The sequence below is a fragment of the Cloeon dipterum genome, chromosome 4 (genome assembly GCF_949628265.1).
Source record: "Cloeon dipterum chromosome 4, ieCloDipt1.1, whole genome shotgun sequence".
Lineage (NCBI taxonomy): Eukaryota > Metazoa > Arthropoda > Insecta > Ephemeroptera > Baetidae > Cloeon > Cloeon dipterum.
This window is the reverse complement of record NC_088789.1, coordinates 22,300,064-22,317,234: the sequence shown is the minus strand read 5'-3', so window position 1 is coordinate 22,317,234 and position 17,171 is coordinate 22,300,064. Positions and strand designations below refer to the sequence as shown.

Here is a 17,171-nt window from a genome sequence, read left to right as displayed (position 1 = left end):
TTACCATCTAAACCACTTGCGTAATATCTTTTATTCGTGTTAATCTTAAGCTGAGACGTTGCACAATGAGAAGCTTGAGTTGTTAAGGAACACCAAGCCGGAGAATCAATCAATGCAGTTGACACAAAATACGATTCGATCTGTACAAGTAACAATCGGCCGCGGCGCTTAGTAGATGCGGATCTTTGTGAGGAAGCAGCACCGCACCTCCTTGTCTGCGGAGCTCAGGTCCCATTTGACGCTGTAGACGCGCTGCAACAGAAAGACTCCCGCGGTGAGAGGGTGAAATTTCGCATTATCCAACACACACTGCGCTGACTGAGATCGGGCGAGCGATCTTCTCGCCAACCAGCCAGAAAGAGAGATAAAAATCGAAAGCCGTCGCTGGCTTACTATCCGATTTGTCGATTATGCGGCTCGCATTGTCATGGAAAATGCTGCACGGTGTGCATGGTGCAACCGAAAATGAGCTCATTTTGTGGCGCGCGGCGCCGCTCGAGCAAGCACGCCAGCAGCGGGCGACCAAAAACTGCGCTGCTTGATGCTCTCTTTCTCTATTAATTTTCGAGACTTCTCGCGGGTTACTCAAGCGCATTTTAATTGTAACATCTTTTCAAGGAGAAAGAAATAAAGAAAGCTATCTCACCGACGCCGTCTTCTTGGGAATGTCCAGCGAGTAGGTCAGCGTTTGGGTAGTGTCAGCGGCCACTGGGCACTGCGTGTACTTGCACGCGTCCGTGTCGAAGCCTGGGAAGGGCAGGTCGCCGGTGGCGCTCGCCCAGAACACCTCAACGTCCAACTTGTCCTTTGGCACGGCTGTAAATTTCACTTTTAGACACGGATTTTTCATTTTTATTGCTACACAACTGACCGGTTTTGAAGTCGAATTTGATGGCGGCCGCCTTGCCCTTCTTCGTCCTGCACGGGGCTCCAGTTTCCGCCTCGGGACAAGGGTCGATCTCCACCCAGTTGACTTCGCATTGGTTTGATCCACCTGTGATCACAATAAATTAATTAATAATAGAAAATAGAAAGAAATACATACGCAGGTAATTTTATGAAATTTAAATTAACGAAAGTGCTCAGATTTGCACGGATTCTTGAATTTCGTGTAAGAAAAATAGAATTGGCCGGTTTGATAAGATTTCATCATTCGTTTAAATCAATAAATCAATAAATTTGAACGTTTTTTTCATGGCAGTTCATGTTCATTTTCATTTGAAAATACATTAATCATTTGCTAAAAAAACCATAAGAGAAATAATGTTTTTCTTAATCTAGCTGAAATTACACACTGTTTAATAAGACAAATCGATTGGTGGGTCATTTTGAAGTTGCGAAAAATTAAAAAATTTCCACAAGGGTCAGTCCCGGGCTCTTTGAATTTTTATAGGTTAATCTTAGAGAAAAACTATTTAGAATTTTATTCTTTAAGATAAGAATTGAGCTACACGACCTGGAAGTCAGTCTAGAAATTTTTAAATGAGCTATGAGCCGATTTCCCGGGCAAAGATCTATCTATAAGGACTTTTCTAGAAACTAAAAAAGTCCCCACCGATCAATTTGTCTTGACAAGAAGAGTCTATAGTGATGAAATATCAACATGCTTCACAATTATATTTTAAAAAATTTAAAAAATTTAGTATTTTCAAACTTTGGAGCTTCAAAGCGAGCAAAGTCCGTTTAATACTGAGAGTTTCCTTGTGATTGTGACTAATTTAGATGGAAACCATAGAAAATTGTTGCAAAAATCCGATAAAAGCTAATTTTTCAGTCCACACAAAATTTATTTCATAAACCAACTGGCTTATTCACCTGCCTTGCTTTAGATTTATTTTTTTCCTTTTACGAGTAGATGATGCAATAGAAAATAAGAGTTGAAGAGCTATCTAAAAAGTTGAACACAACTTTTCCCTATTATCGCTCTATTTCATAAACAGTATAGACATGATTGGACAAACAATTTCAACAATTTTGTTGAAACGCACTGCACACACATGTCAACACTTTTCGGCGTCTGCTTGTTAAACCTGTCTGTAAGACTTTCTGAGACAAACCGCTTTTGTGCACCGTTTGAACTTTACCCAGCGACGAGAACGAATAATTAGGAAAGTGAAATTAACAAGCTCTCGTTGTCTGCGCCGGGATATGCATATGCACACGAGAAAGATCCTTGCCACTTGCGATGAATAAGAGATGCGTTGCGGTCAAGGCGATAAAATTCCTTCCCGCAAGACGCGGCCGCATGCATTTTCTCTAATGCAGCTGTGCACCGGGAATTTATGTACATTCGACTAATTAAGGAAGGCTTAAACCTTTTTGCATTAAGCTTTCTAAACTCTTTAATTATTAAATAAATTCGCTGGGCAGCAGCGCATTGTGTTGCGCCAAGAGAAACCCTATCACGAGTGTTATTATCATTTAATAAAGTGCTTTTGACGCGACGAGCTCACGCGTCTCCATCCGTGACCTCAATATTGACCCGAGCGACCTTTGCACTGCACCCAACGGTGACCACGCGGAGAAGCAGGACGCAGTTCAAACTTTCAAAGTCGACATGCAACAGTGATAAATTTATCACTTGCAATCATTACACACACGCGGCCAGCTGGATTGTTTTCCTTGTGATCAATATGGGAACAGCCAATTTTGTAAAGGCATAAATTCACGTTAAATGCTATGTTCGAAATATGATTTTTTCAATCGTAGCCTTGGCCTACATTCCTCAAAAATTGTTCTATAAATATTTTATATATTCTATTCCAGACATATTGTGTTGATTTTTGCTCAAAACTACTGTTTTGTGTGATTTGCCTCTGAACTACACAGAAAAGTTCTTTAGTATTACAGTCTGAAGTAATTTTTTTAAACAAGTAAAATTTTTTAAAGTATAGGAAAATTGTTCTACAACAATGTTATTACCACTTCAAGCTATACCTTTCAATAAATTTCATTTGGTAATGCATTCTTTGCTCAACTAAAATTGATTTCTTATCTTGTGAGGCAACTCCTTAATTTAAATTTTCAGTCAGCAGACAATCTTTGTTAAATAAAAAAATCTTGAACTTCTAGGAAATTTAAGTAAAAAGTTTATCCCGATTCTATACAAAAAGATCGAGAAAAGGGAGGCTGAGAATTTTAGATGTTTTTTCTTTAGCAAAATGCTCATCCTTTATTGTGCAATGAACCCGTTTCTGAGACGATTTAAACGGTTTTTGACACATTTTTTTTTATCTAAATGATACTTTTCGACAATATTTATAAAAATCTCTTTTTCTGAACACCATTTCCCCTTACAACTAGCAATAAAATTCTTAAAACGAATTAATTTTTTTTGACCTTTTTAAAATACTTCTTGCGCATGTTATTGGAACGGAATTTCTAGGTTGGAAAGATGTGTGAAATATTTATAATGCTCGAGAGTAACAACATTCTCTTTGCTGCATTGAACAAATACCAAATGTGTCTAAAAATGACAGCCACATTGACTCTAGCACGAGAGCAAAAATTTTGAAATTAATATCAGGCTAACACAGCAATCTTTTTAAACGTGTTGTTGGTAATATTTCAGTCAAGTCGTGCATTTCCAAAAATTCCATGGCGGGTAAATTTGGAATTTCAACGTCTAAATTAAAAATTGTGAGAGTAATTTCCTTACATATATGAGACAAAATTATGCACTTCCCCCTCAAAATTGAGCAGTTTTTACAGCTGTTTTAGTGTGGTTTACAATTAGACTTGTATGATTCGTGTTCATTGATGATTGGGAGAAGCTAAGAAAATTCACAGCTCTATGCATTAAGTAAACTTTGCGATATAATTCCATTTAAAAAATGATTAAAGAAATTTGAGCTAGGCAACACAAAGATGCTAAAGGAAATATTCAGAAAAAACTATTTTTTTTACGTGTCTAAAAATGAATATACATACTTGAGCAGGGCTCGAAAGCGACCCTTTCAGCGTTGGCGAAGGTGGCGACGGCCAGGAGGGCCAGCAGGAGGCTCGAGAACGAGGGTTGCATGTTGCTGCTTCTGACGATCAACTGATACTCGGCCAAGCCAGTGCCGGCCTTTTATTATCGGGCAAAGGGCATAGCCCAGCAGTCCCCTCGCATCACGCCAAGCAATTGACAAACACAAAATCCAATGACATAGGCGCGGTAACTGCCGCCCCGCCTCGTAAACAGATTGATGAATTGAGTTGTAAACGAAATTGGAAAGTCAGCTCAAATTTGATGTTTTAATCAATTCACGACGACCATCTTTGGCCTTCATCCCCTTTACGTCATATTATTGATTTTTGAAATTTTCATCGTATTATTTCGACACAATTCTGAAATAAAATGCTCTGCAGATAGTTTTTTTTAATTGAAGTTAAAAAGTCCTTTTTACTGCGGTAACTGTAAACCGTAAAATCTTTCACAAATTTAAATGTAGCAAAACCCGTTACGTAATAGCGGTCTCAGAAATATTCAAAACACTCCTTTTAACAGTTGGAGACAGAATGACATTCACTTTTGTCTCTCTGCAATTCAATTCAATTCAATTGTGTTGACAGATCGCAATGGTCACGCTCAGTTGACAATGATTCATTCTTGCCGCCCTCATCGAAGAAAGTCCGTCGCATTAACAAAGTAATTGATATAATATCCCGGGGAAATTAGCCTCTTAAAATCAACCGTGAGTGAAGATTAAGTCGCGGAAATGCGCGTCATCGGCGCAATTTGTCCTGATGGAGTGCAAATGTCCTCAGACTGAGAGTGCTCGCGCACTCGCCGCTCCGCTGACCCCAGCACGACCCACATCAGCCGACCAGATTAAAAAAAAATCGACAAAAAGTTGTTTTTCTCAGAAATCCTGTTGATTTTTAACTGGAATAAAAATCTGCATATTTTTTTTAATAAAGTGTATATCTCAAAATAAATTTATTTGATTAAGATATCTAACAAAGAGTTGAATTTAAACATCAGTGAGCACTAATTTGTCTGTTCTGTACACGATACAAGGTATTTTGTTGGTGCTTTGGTAGCCAAAGAGCCCGTCCCTGCTCCAGTCCAGTCTGCAAGCTGCAGACGGGGGCGGAGGACTCTTTCGTGGGGGGTTGCTGCTTGCGTTGCTTCGTTGTGAAGAAACCTTCGAGAGAGATCACGAACACTGTGTCTCTATCTTGCAAAGTCACACACTCTCTTAATTCGTTTTAATTTCGGTCCTTGAGCACTTTACACGACGTACACGCTGAAGGTCGAGTCCTGATTGGCGCACGCGTTGGCGGCCACCTGCGCCTCCTGCAGGATGCGGAGGCGCGGCCCCAGCGGGATGCCCATCTTCTGCAAACGCTCTTCGCTCACGTACGGCAACTCCATCAGACCCACTTTTTCTGACTCAAAATTCGTTGCGTATTTCTGAAAAACAAAAAATATTAAATTAAAAAATTGGTTGAAATTAAGTTAAAATTACAATTTATAGAATTAGACCAGGGATAAATTTTTAAAATATTTTAAATAGGAGAAAATTTCATAAGAGAAACTAGAACTGTTTTCCTTTTTAGCTTAGCCAGCTATGAAATATATCTAAAAATTATTACAATCAATTCCAAATGGTTTTGATTATTATTAGTTATTATTTTTTCAACAAATTATTTTTAAAATTATTTTAATAAATGGCCTTGAAATATTGGAACAAAAAATTTTGATTCCATCTAGAGATTTTTAATTATAAAAACCAAGCTGCAGCGACTACCTTTGGCTCCCATTATTGAATGCATTCACGTTGCAATGTAATTTTTTAAATAATCTCATAAATTTTTAGAATTTTCACTTAGCCATATAAAATTAAAAACAAATTTAACAATCAAATCACAAATTGGATCCAAACTAATTTAAAACAATATCCTTACCTCGTATCCGAGTTTTCTGAGGAACAGTCGGAGCAACGGTGGCTCGTCGCCAAAGAATTTCGTTAGCTTTTTGATCCTTTCGTTGGTGCCGAGTGGATTGGATGGTTCATAATTTTTTAGGGAAGTGATTCTCGGCGCCGAATGACCTCTGAGCGCGGGCTGGGTCGCCCGTAAGTTGGCCACCTCTTCTCTGATGTTTTCAATTTCCTAAAATAAAAGGAATAGGTATTTTAATAAAGCTAGATTGACTTTTAAATTTCGTTGCTTTACCTGCAACATGAGATGCTGCGTCCTCATCTCTGATGATAGGTGTGCGACACTTCGTGCCAAGGTAACAACGTGGGATTCTAGCCTTTGGAACCTCTTGTTTATTCCCTGAAAATGACACAATATTAATTGAAATTGCTTAAACCGAATTATCAACGCATTTTCAGACATTTTTAGACAATTAAAAGTAAAGAAAATTTGATACGCACATTATTAAATAAGAATAAAAAAATAGAAAAAATCATATTTATTATAACAAAACTAGTCAGCCCAGTCAGTAAATTAATTAAATTACAACGAAAATTCTTATAATTAGGAAACAAACTCACCTTAATATCCTTAACCTTTTTTCGCTCATCCTGTCTACCCCTACGTTCCCTGACGGGTCTGCTACTGACCGAGGACGGCAGGGAGGACATGGATCCATAGAGTCTGCGCCTGTTGGGCCTCGTGTCTGCAGGGTATCTTCCTCCACCGGTATATTTCTTGACTCCAAGCATCTTCAGCACTTCCGAGTACATATTCTCCAGGCCCTCGAGTTGTCTGCGGATGGCCTGCGCGTCCGTCGTGTCCACGGTGGTGCTCAGGTCGTCCTCTTCCTCGTCATCGTCATCATCGCTCGTGTTTTCAGTCTGGCCGTCGAGAACAGAGTCCAAATCGAGCCCAGTCGTGGTTGAAGTCATGTCGGCAGCACTGTCCGGTGGTCCAAACGTGTGCAGGGGACCTAGAATTTCGGGATTGTTTTTTTAAAAACAAAATTCATTTTCCTATAACTGCAATTATTGGCCTCCTTTGTACAAATTTTATAATTATTTCAAGTGAGTGAAAATTTCTAACAATTTATTTTCTTATTTCACAACTTAAAATTTTAATCCCACAAACTCCCTTGCGTATAAAATTTGAATTCTAGCCTCAGAGTTATTCCTAATACAAAAAAAACTACTCACTCATGACTATTTTCGAGCTGCTCTTCATAGGGGACGCCTGCTCCTTTTTGGCACTCCTGCCGCTCTTTTCTACAGGGGTCGCCTGCATCGATTTCGGCCTGTTCCAGCCCCTCTGCGGACCGTTCGGGGTCTGGATCGCGTTTCTGGGCGTTTGAATACTTTTACTGCCGCTTGCTTTGGCCGCACTTTTCGTTGCACTTTGGCTCACACTGCTGTTGAAATAAAAAAATTATATTAATTTAAAATTGATTTATTTATTTCGTCCTGCTTGCCTTTGGGTTGGTTGATTCTTGTAGCTTCTTGACGCTTTCGGTGTCACGCATGGTGATCCTGAAGGGCTGAGGGGAGGCAGAGGGGGAGTCATGGAGCCGACGCTCTCGCTCAGGTTCGAGTTGGCGCCCATCCTGGGTGCTGCCGTCGGAGGCGCCAAGTGCATCGTCCTCGGATCTAGGATCTGCCGCAGCTCGCTCTCCATGTCGACCCACTCTGATTCTCCATCTGCACAGAAAAATATTTGAATATTTAGTGGATGAAGGGGAAATAAAAATTGCAATACGATCGAATTTAGATTTTCTGTTGGTATACTTTTGGCTTAACCATCTGGTTGATATATTAAAAAACTAACAAAATTAAAAAAGACTCCATTTGTTCAGTTTAATCAAGAATATCGTGCTTAGCAGTTCTGTTTTCGTGAATTGAAAATTAAAACGATGGAATTGTTAAATTTCAACATTTAATCTGATTTTTCTGTTTTCGCCAATTTTGCAAAGCGTAAAAATAATGCTATATTGATTTTTTAGCTGAAAATCGGCCAGGATATCAGCCTATTTTTGGATTTTCCGAATTGGACCTCCGAATAGGTGAGCCAAACAAATTCTAATAAATTACAAAAATCCATTTTTATGTGCAACCAGTGGCTCTAAAATCGATTTTTTCAAATTAATAATTGGGCCAAATGCGGAAAAACCAACTTAAAAAGCTATATTTTGCAATAGTGTTTTTTTTTAAATTGTGGATTTTGCAAACCCTGAGAGCAAATAGGTTTTGAAAAGCATCATTCCTTTAGTTGAAAAAACCTGTAAATATCATATTTCTAGGAAAATCACATTTACAACAAAAAATTCGGACCAATTATTTCGCGTTTTAGTTGTTTGCAAGGTGATTTAGACAATTTTTCGCAATTTTAAACGACTTAGAGATCTAATGTTGGCTTTATACGATTTTAATAGTAGATAAACAGTCTTTTAAACTGTAATTTGTGCTCATTTTACATCTGGACGCACAAAATATTTTCTGTAGTGTCCAAATACCAACTATAAATAAAACTGTCAAGACCAAAATATCATACTAATTGCTGTTTTCAGGAGTAATTGTTTGTTAACCGTTCAACGTTGCATAATTATGAGATTTTTTATGAAAAATTTCCATGTTCTTGCACTTACTTTGGATGTCCTGCCTGCTCTGCGGGCTGCAGCTGGACTCTGTGCTGGTGTCCTTGGCCGAGGGGCCGCGTCCCGAGTCGCCGCCGGCGCTGCTGGGCTTCTCGTAGTCGGAGCTGCCGGCCGAGGCCCTGCCGCCGCCGTCGCCGGCCTCGCGGGCCTTGAGCCGGTGCGCCGTGTACACGCCGCCCTGGTGATGGTTGTAGATGGGCTCGTCGCTTTTGCCTTCGGCGGCCGGCCTGCCGAAGCCGCCGTCGTCCTCCTTGCCGCCCGGCGCCTCCTTGGCGCCGAACCGCGTCGAGATCATGTCCTTGATCGTGTGGTACGTCTTAGCTGGGAACTTTTTCGACGGGGTCTCGGGGGCCGCAGCGGAGGTCGGGGGCGGCGGGGGCCGGTGCTGCGGCGGCTCCTGCTCGGCCGGCGGCCGCGGACGGGGCGTCGGCGTCGAGAACACCACCCCAGGCACCATCTCGGGCTGCGTGCGCCCTTCGTGGCCCCTTGGCATCACCATCTCGGGCTGCCGGTACATGTAGGGGTTCTCGCCGCCCCCGCCTCCGGGGTGGTAGGGACTCCTCGCGTACACGCTGTACGGGTCTTGCGGTGGGCCTCTGGACACGTCGTGCATCGTGTGTGCCTTGAACAGTTGGCGTTGACGGTTGATTTCGTCCTCGGTGGCGCCGCGAGACAGGAGCAACTGTTCCGCGTCACAGCTTGATCTCTGGAAATTCAATTTCGGGTTGAAAAAGATTAAAGGAGACACTAGAACGCATGCGGTTCTATTAAATTAAATAATCATGGGTCGAAGGACAGTTATGGTTCATGTAAAGCAAAATCGATGAAGGTGTACACCGCCAAAAGCCTTTAAATTACTAGTGGAGGCTAAGAAAGGTCGGGAGGTGTGTTATATTTATAGGGGTTAGGAGATTCAAATAGTTGCGAACGCATCGCAAAGTTTTCAATAATTCAGAGAAGAATTTTTCAAAAATGAAAGCAAATGCCACTCTAAAATATTCAAATAGGTTAATAATTGCAATGATACTCTTTCTAAGGTTGTTTAAAGGTTTTTAAAGAAATTGTTCCCGATTTAATTGTTACAAAAATTGTTCGTTTCGGCAATTAATTGAAAATTTTAAATATAAAAAGAAAAATCTTTTAGCCAGTTATAACTCTGGGCTAAGAAACATTTGTCCAAATTTATCGAGAAATTAAACGGCTTCTCCATTTTTTTATAGCCTAGACAAAATAAATCATGATTTTTAATACCAAGACAGTGTTTGCTTAAATAGCATGAAAACTTGGAATTTAAAATGCACTCCGGCCAATTATTTCGAATTATTACAGAACATTGAAAGTGACAAAGGGAAATTTATTACACATTAAAATTTTTGCAGATGAAATCCAATAATTTTTAAAATCTTAATATGGCATTAAATGTAGCACGCAATAAATTATTCATAAAATTGCATTATAATACTGTGAATATATTCATTATTTTTTAAGTGAGGTTCTAACTCTCTGTCAGATTGGTTGTTAATTTTTAAGAATAGCTTTTAGCCAAGTGAAGCTCTGAAACAGAACAAAGCTAAGAGAGAGAGAGAGAGAGAGAGAGAGAGAGAGAGAGAGAGAGAGAGAGAGAGAGAGAGAGAGAGAGAGAGAGAGGTCAGTTTCCTGTTTTGATTGACATCAAATTTTCCAAGGGTTTTATGATCATTTTCCTTGCTATTCTATAAAAACCCAAAACATTTAAAAATCAATCTTTCGAAGTTTATGATGCACAATAAAATTAAATAACTCACCTTTACAACAGAGTCTTGAGTCCACGCGAGCTGCCTGGTGGGCGCGTCGGGCGCGATGGCCCCCGGCGGAGGTCTGTGCTGCCCGCGGGGCGAGTGCACAGGCTGCAGACGCGACGTGGTCGGGCCGCCCGACTGGCCGCGGAACTCTGGCAGGATGCGCGCCTTGAAGGTGCTCGAACTCTTCTCGCCGGTCACAATCACCTCGCGTTCAATCTGCAAGCCGAGTTTAAAACAGTGAGCTCGCGGCGAATATCCCACGTTCGCCTCACTAATTGGTTCCAGCCATTATGGTAATGAGCAGGAATTAACGTTTTCCCTCTGAATAATAATTGTTTTATTGTATATAAGCAGACAAATCGAGAGCATTTTTGTTTAAAAAAAGGTTTGTAAGCCGTTAAAGCTCGCACGTGTGCCCCAAGAAGCCAGACTGCAATTAATCGCGAGCGTCACCGGTGCCGGAAGTCGGCGCGAGCGATATGCAAGAAAGTGCGAGGATGCCCCTGCCTGCGTTGAGCTCACCGCGGCCTGGCCATATGGCGCGGCGAATAAATTACCTTCTGACCCGCGTTTCTCGGCTGGCACGGCCGAAATTTCGGAGCTCGACGCCGCGAGATGCGAAGCAGACGAGATGGAGCGACGGACTGACGGCGGGCGCATTCCCAAGCCGTTCTAAAGAGTCAGTCCTCCTCCGCGCCAAAGGACGTGTTTTGCATTTGCAATTGTTATCTCCTGGGATCGATCGGCCGCGGAGGAAATGTACAGTCGCACGCACAAAAAACACCGTTTGATTTCAATTTGTTTTTATTCCGAGAGGTCTCCCCTCGCGGTTTCTTCTGCCGCATTCGTAATTGCCCTTGTTTTTGTCTCAATTTCGCAACAACTCGTGTCATGCAAACAGGCGTGGTGGTCGGAGCACATTTCTCGCTCGCCACTCGACATCACGGACTAATTTAAACATACATTCTTAACGTCTACCTGCCTGGAAATCGCGTGCTTCTCCCCGCGTATTTGTGGCGAGAAGCAGTCGACGTAATTTTCTTGAATATTAAGTGATAAAATATATGATTCATGTGAAAGGGAATCATGTTACATTATGTTATGAGCTTGTATAATTAAATGAGCAAACTTTTCAAGGCTTATTATATTACCATGAGACCGTTTCACTAAAAAAAAAAATTAAATTTAAATAAATTAAATTCAGGAAACATTGCAGGATTGAAACAGTCGCAGTAAGACAACCGTATTTCTTTTAGACTTATCCGTGGAATTCGTCAGTTTTTAAAATTATTAAAAGCACTTAATTATAATTTGTTAACGATTTACCGGAGCAGATGATAATTATTATTTTTTAATCTCTGCGAGTGATTTAATTCCGTCCGCAAGTTTTCGACTTTTAATCGAGCACCATTTATTTTTTTTGTGAAGGTGTCGAAATGACATAGTTAGACGGAAAAATATTGAGATGTTTTCCCAAAAAATTAGGATGAAATATGGGAAAATCAGCTTCTCAGAGCTTACGAAATTGAGAATAACTTGAGTTCTGATAGCTCTTGACTTCGCCGTTCCAAGATCTTGAATACAGAGCCCGTCAACGTCAGTAAAATTTTAAAATAAAAATCGAATTTAAACTCACAGGAAACTTGTTGGAATGGGTCTGGAGGGCGGCAGAGCCGTGGTGGGGTTGCTCGGGCTGCATCATGGCTCCAGGCAACTCGTGCTGCTCGGGGTGCTGCGGGGGCATGCGGTACGGCGGCGGTTGGAAGCCGGTCGGGGGCAGTGGCTTCGGGGGCGGCACCGGCTTGTAGGGCCCATAGCCGTCCAAGTCTACGCCTGGAACAAACGAGAAAAGGAAAAATAAATAAAATGAAGATCAACGATCGCGGTGCTGAATTAATTTGCGCGCATCAAGGCTAAAAAAGGCTAGGCGCTGCGGAGCGACGGCTTAATTTAATTGCAGACATGGATGGCTACTCCTCTATGACGAACAACAGACACACACACACACACCACCCACCTTGGAATTTTAATTAGCGCACCAGCCGGAAAAGGTGTTTGAGCTCAGCCGAGGGGAGGTGAAAATTCATACTCGAGTTGCAACAATAAACCAAGCCGCACTCGTGCGTGAATCTAAACGTTATAGCAGGATTTTGGGTATCAGCTTTTCTCTCGATTCCACACAACAAATCTCCCACTGGGGCTCTAGTTAACAAATTTCTCTTAATTGAGTATTTAAAGAAATTACGGTCGCTAATAAGTTTTATCTTTTCTCCCGACCGTTTTCTTTTCATTCTTGGTCACGATTTTTCTATGAAAACCTGCAAATTTTAATCGCTACAGTTTATCTATCATTTTAAAATAAATTGATAAACAACCAGGATGGGAACTAGAGCGATGGTGCTTGCCAGAAAAGCACGCAGAAGGCTTCCAGCACGGAGGATTGTATTACTGCATATCCTGCGAGTCCATAACCGCGTATATTTAAAAGAAATATGTTTGTTCGCCACCGTGTTAAAACAATGAGAACGGTTTTAACATGTATACTCGAATCCTTCTTGATCACATTTCGAAAATTCCCATGCTCGTGGCGTTTTCCTCGAATGTAAAACACAACACACGGGAGCCCCGGCGAAACACGAAAGAGCCTCGTCCGCTAATTTGCTCTTTATCTGGGAACCAGCTTTTCCGCTCTTGTTTTTTCCTCCTAGTGTACAGTTTGGAGAGAAAGGGTCTGGGTGCATGCTAATTGCTAATTGCACATGACCCTCCCACTGTTGTTCCGCGGTTCTCACGACGCATCTGCTTAAGTGACACACGGCGAGATGCTGCAGAATTTTGCAGCCGCCGTATCGCACAAGCGTATCGCGAGAAAGAGAGAGAAGGATAAATTATATTCACAATGGGCCACAGGTGAAAACGCAATTTGTAATGTGGGAAGCGGACTCTGGCCCAGAATTAAACAAAAAATAGAAAGAGAAATTTAAACAATAAAAAATCCAGCGGGGTTGATGTGCCTCAATAAATGAATAAAAAATTATTTCATCATCGCCTGATTCAAAGGAAGATTTTTAAAAAAATATCCAAAGTGGGTTTTCTTGAAAACTTTTAAAGGGAAGGAGGAAGGAAATTTTCTTAAAAAATTGGAAAGAAATTAGACAGACTATCTTGGATAATTTCTTTCAATTTAATTCTTGAACTTAACGACCTAATAACCATTTCATATTATTTTCATCCCCTACAAATAAAACACCAAAAATTCCACTAAACGCGAATCGAATGCAAAACTGCCCAAAAGAAAAGTAAAAGTATTTCGAATTTTAGGATTTTGCCGTTTTGGGGAGTACCTGCCAGCAGTTTCTGGGCAGTGAGGAGGGCATCCCTCTGGCGGGTGGTGAGGGTGGGTGCCGTCATGGTGCGCCGTCTGCGGGCCTCGCACTGCTTGACCCTGCGCATCCCTGCGGCGTGCGTGTCTCTCGCCCGGCGTCTCGCACTGCACTTTGGCCCGGGCGAGCGCGTGCTCTCAGCCGCGAGAGAGTCGCGTTTCGGAAGAAGGAACAGGTACGCCGGCCGCGCGCGACGACTCCCCCTCCCTTCCTCCCTGCGAGCTTGAAAGGGACAACAGTTGGCCGCACACGCTGCAGCTGCTGCTCCCTGAACTGAACTGACTAGCCACTGCTTATCTCTCTCCGTCCGTTGGCTTTTCTTACAAAAAAATACCATTCGTGTTTTGTCTGGGACACTTTTCATCTGCCCCAGAGCGGCGATGAAATTTTATTTCCCTCCTCCCTCTTCTCTGTGGGACGCTCATCCCTGGATTTATGGAATTCCGTCTGGGCTTTGTTGTTGGAGGATCCATTCATTCAGATCATTTGGCATTCAGATCGGAGGAAAAGGATGCGAGCAACAAAAGCGGCTCTTCTGAATAAATTTATTATGTGCGGCCAGCACAAAAGGGGACGCTTTTAAAACGTTTTGTTCTCGACTGGACCATCGTCGAGAATTCTTTCTGAATAACGCTTCCTGTTTTTAATTACACCTTCAGAATGAAAATTTACGAGAATTTGCGTCACAGCGAGAGGCGTTCGCTCTTTATGGTGCTTGACGCTTTGCGTAAATTTCGAATCAACGCCTAATGAACGCACTGCTAGTTTTGCGGTTTCTCGAGCCACTTCTGAGTCGTCTACCAAAACTCTTGTATTTCAAACAGAGCAGGATAGCCATTCTAATTTTTAATTGGACAAAAAGAGGCGATTTGCAACTCCAAGTGAATGATTATTATTTCCATTCCGCTTCTTCTCACTGTTTTCTTGTGTGCCCGTATTGAAATGAGAGAAGAGGCAGGAAGCGTCGCTACCGGAACTAATTGACTAGCTCCACTTCCACCTGTTATACTGTCACGGAGACTGCTCCCTATGCGAGCCGTTTGTCTTAGGAAAGACAAACCTCCACGCCGAGGGCAGCACCTGACAGGCTGACATTCAAAATCGGAGCAGGATGAATTGCCGAAGAGAAAAGTTAATAACTTTCAAATTAGGTTAAAAATGTTTTTAACTGTTTATGGAATAGAAAGACAGAGGTTATCTTAGTTAGCAAAACGTTTTACATAAACCCAGTTGATGAGTTTTTGCAAACTACACCTTGCTATTTTTTGGGAACCATCAATTAAAAGAGGTTTGATACACTTTTACTTTTTAGGACTTATTAAACTGAATAATACGGTGAATTTTCAACTTTATAAACATTCTGAGGCACACTCATAAAACAAGTACGATTCTATGTGTTTTATTTAAATTGCTTTTTATTATTTTTTACAATAATGGTTGATATTTTTGAATATTAAATTTATGATTTGTAAGTTATCTCTTGAAAGTAGGGCGTACATTAAAACAAACTTTAAATTAAATGAGGATGGTGAAATCTGTTATTCAATATCAACTATAATATAGGAGAATACATCCAACGTTTTAGCCATTAAAATCGGTTTATAAATTTTGCAATGAAACCAAATTTGAATAAGAAAACTTTTGAACTTGGAGACGTAATAAAAAATGCTTCAGCACAAAATAATGCAGCTTTCTCAGTGTATGTAGAGCTGTTTTCCGTATTCCTACAGAAATACCTGCTCAACTAGTTTCGACTGATGGTTCTGCAGAAACGCGGAAAAACAAACAGCTTGCTTTATACTGAGGAAGATGCATTAAAAAAGATGATAACCTTCATAAGCACCTACAAAAATATATCAAACCAGAACTTAAAAAATTAGAGACTTCCAATTATTTGCTGATTTAGGCAATTTTCAGACTTTTTAAACGATTTAAAATTATTCACTAATCACATGACGATTGAGAGCACAGAAAAAATTGCCTGCGTCATTTAAAATTCACAGCCCTAATTACCTCTTCTTATTATATAAAATTAAGTGACGAGAAAAATTATTAAGCTGCAATTAAGGAATGCACTGAATCGCACGCACGTAGTAGGTACTCTTCAATTTCATTGTGCGTTGCTGTGACCTCAAATCCCAAATTGACCTGTTCGTTTTTCAATTAACGAGACCGCGGGAGAGGGAGGCCGTACAAAATCAGGTTCGAGATCTTGTTCCTCCCACGCCACGGTCGCTGGCTTAATTGGCGCGCCTCTCGCTTCATTGTGCTGCGCGCCTTTTCATTGTTCTCCAGAGTCAGATGTCGCAACGCCAACACCACACTCGCCAATCTCTTTGCCGCAGACATTAATTTGCTTGTAAGGCATAAATCGATAAAGTGGATGCAAATTGGTCCATTTATCATTGAATCGAAAGCACGTCGGGAGGTTTCTTGTTATTTTTGGCGGTCAAAATTCTTTCCAAGTGACCAAGTCAAGAGCAGGCTAAGTTAAGGACTAAAGAGGGCTGTTAATTTATTTTTGTCTACATTTATTCTGGTACAGAAGCATGCATTATAGAATTTAAATCTGTTTAGACCCATTTGAAATAAACTATGGAGTATTTTTTGGCCTTTTTCACAAAAATTCACATTTTTTTTATCACAACTCATTTTTAAATTCTAATTTTTAGTTGACAAAAACAAATTTCAATTGTCAAAAACTGCATCCAAATCTTGATATATTTCGATTGAAAAATACGGTTTCAAGTAGCTATTTTCAAAATCAGGTTCTTTCAATAATATTCTTTAGCAAATTTTCTACCATTATAAATTTTACCCTTCAAAGTAAATTAAGTGTTGCAATTTATTAAAGAGATAAAACACTATCTCAAGGGGCAAAAAACAAATTAGAACGCGCAGCCGTGCAAAAAATTTCATTCCAAGGAATTCCAGGCCATTTTTGTGTCCCACTTAGTGGAAAACCGATTAAAACTGCGTTCCCATTTATCCTGACATGTCTCCTATTAGGACGAGAGCGTTTTAATTTGTAATGATGTCATGCGCCTCTTTTCACATAGCTGAGCCGCCGCAAGTGGACCGGTTTCGGCCTGCGCACGATTTTATTTATCACCGCGAACGATATGGTTTGTGCAGCAATTTGAAATTTCCTTCTGGCCGGCACTCACGAGTTTTCGGTTTCACTGCGCACAGGCCGGACGGTGTATCGAGTTCTTGAGAACTCTGTTTGTTTGATACACTTCGCCAACAGTTTGTCTGTAGGACCATCATCAATATTCCGACCACAAAGCGTGCTGCGTGCGTGCGTGCGAACGGAATTGTTGTGTTTTGCTGTGTGTGTGTGCACGAAAATGCTGTTTTGACTTGAAGTGTGTCAACAAGCAAATTGAGGACGGATTGTCTGGAATTGAATGCGTCCCCTGCAAAAAACGGTGAAATCGAATGATT

At 41.0% G+C, this 17,171-nt stretch overlaps 2 protein-coding genes across 7 annotated transcripts in view; both read right to left on the bottom strand.

Moving 5' to 3' along the window:
- LOC135943659 (MD-2-related lipid-recognition protein-like) lies at positions 1–4,089 on the bottom strand. Its single transcript, XM_065490308.1, has 4 exons — positions 3,931–4,089; positions 872–994; positions 647–816; positions 1–252 (listed from the first exon to the last, which is right to left on the bottom strand). The coding sequence occupies exons 1-4, from the start codon at positions 4,019–4,021 to the stop codon at positions 169–171; spliced, it is 468 nt and encodes a 155-aa protein (XP_065346380.1). The 5' UTR covers positions 4,022–4,089; the 3' UTR covers positions 1–168.
- Positions 4,090–4,890: 801 nt separating this feature from the next.
- LOC135942795 (serine/arginine repetitive matrix protein 1-like) overlaps positions 4,891–17,171 on the bottom strand; it is a 31,682-nt gene continuing 19,401 nt past the window's right edge. For 4 of the 6 annotated variants that reach the window (XM_065489107.1, XM_065489108.1, XM_065489103.1 and 1 more), the window contains exons 5-13: positions 11,978–12,174; positions 10,345–10,557; positions 8,552–9,266; positions 7,382–7,607; positions 7,110–7,321; positions 6,492–6,886; positions 6,166–6,270; positions 5,896–6,102; positions 4,891–5,401 (exon numbers count right to left, since the gene is read on the bottom strand). In XM_065489107.1, the coding sequence (XP_065345179.1) occupies positions 5,219–5,401; positions 5,896–6,102; positions 6,166–6,270; positions 6,492–6,886; positions 7,110–7,321; positions 7,382–7,607; positions 8,552–9,266; positions 10,345–10,557; positions 11,978–12,174 (2,453 nt within the window). In that variant the 3' untranslated portion in view covers positions 4,891–5,218. The remainder of the gene's footprint in view (positions 5,402–5,895; positions 6,103–6,165; positions 6,271–6,491; positions 6,887–7,109; positions 7,322–7,381; positions 7,608–8,551; positions 9,267–10,344; positions 10,558–11,977; positions 12,175–17,171) is intronic. The other 2 variants (XM_065489106.1, XM_065489109.1) reach the window with 2 other exon arrangements.

What these genes read in the sequence shown, in the direction of transcription:
- LOC135943659 (XM_065490308.1), bottom strand. Translation starts at nt 4,021, where the DNA reads ATGCAACCCTCGTTCTCGAGCCTCCTGCTGGCCCTCCTGGCCGTCGCC. An exon ending in CAAATTCGACTTCAAAACCG is followed by an intron (nt 817 to 871) that starts GTCAGTTGTGTA and finishes TGAAATTTACAG; the next exon opens with CCGTGCCAAAGGACAAGTTG. An exon ending in TTCCCAAGAAGACGGCGTCG is followed by an intron (nt 253 to 646) that starts GTGAGATAGCTT and finishes TTTCTGTTGCAG; the next exon opens with CGCGTCTACAGCGTCAAATG.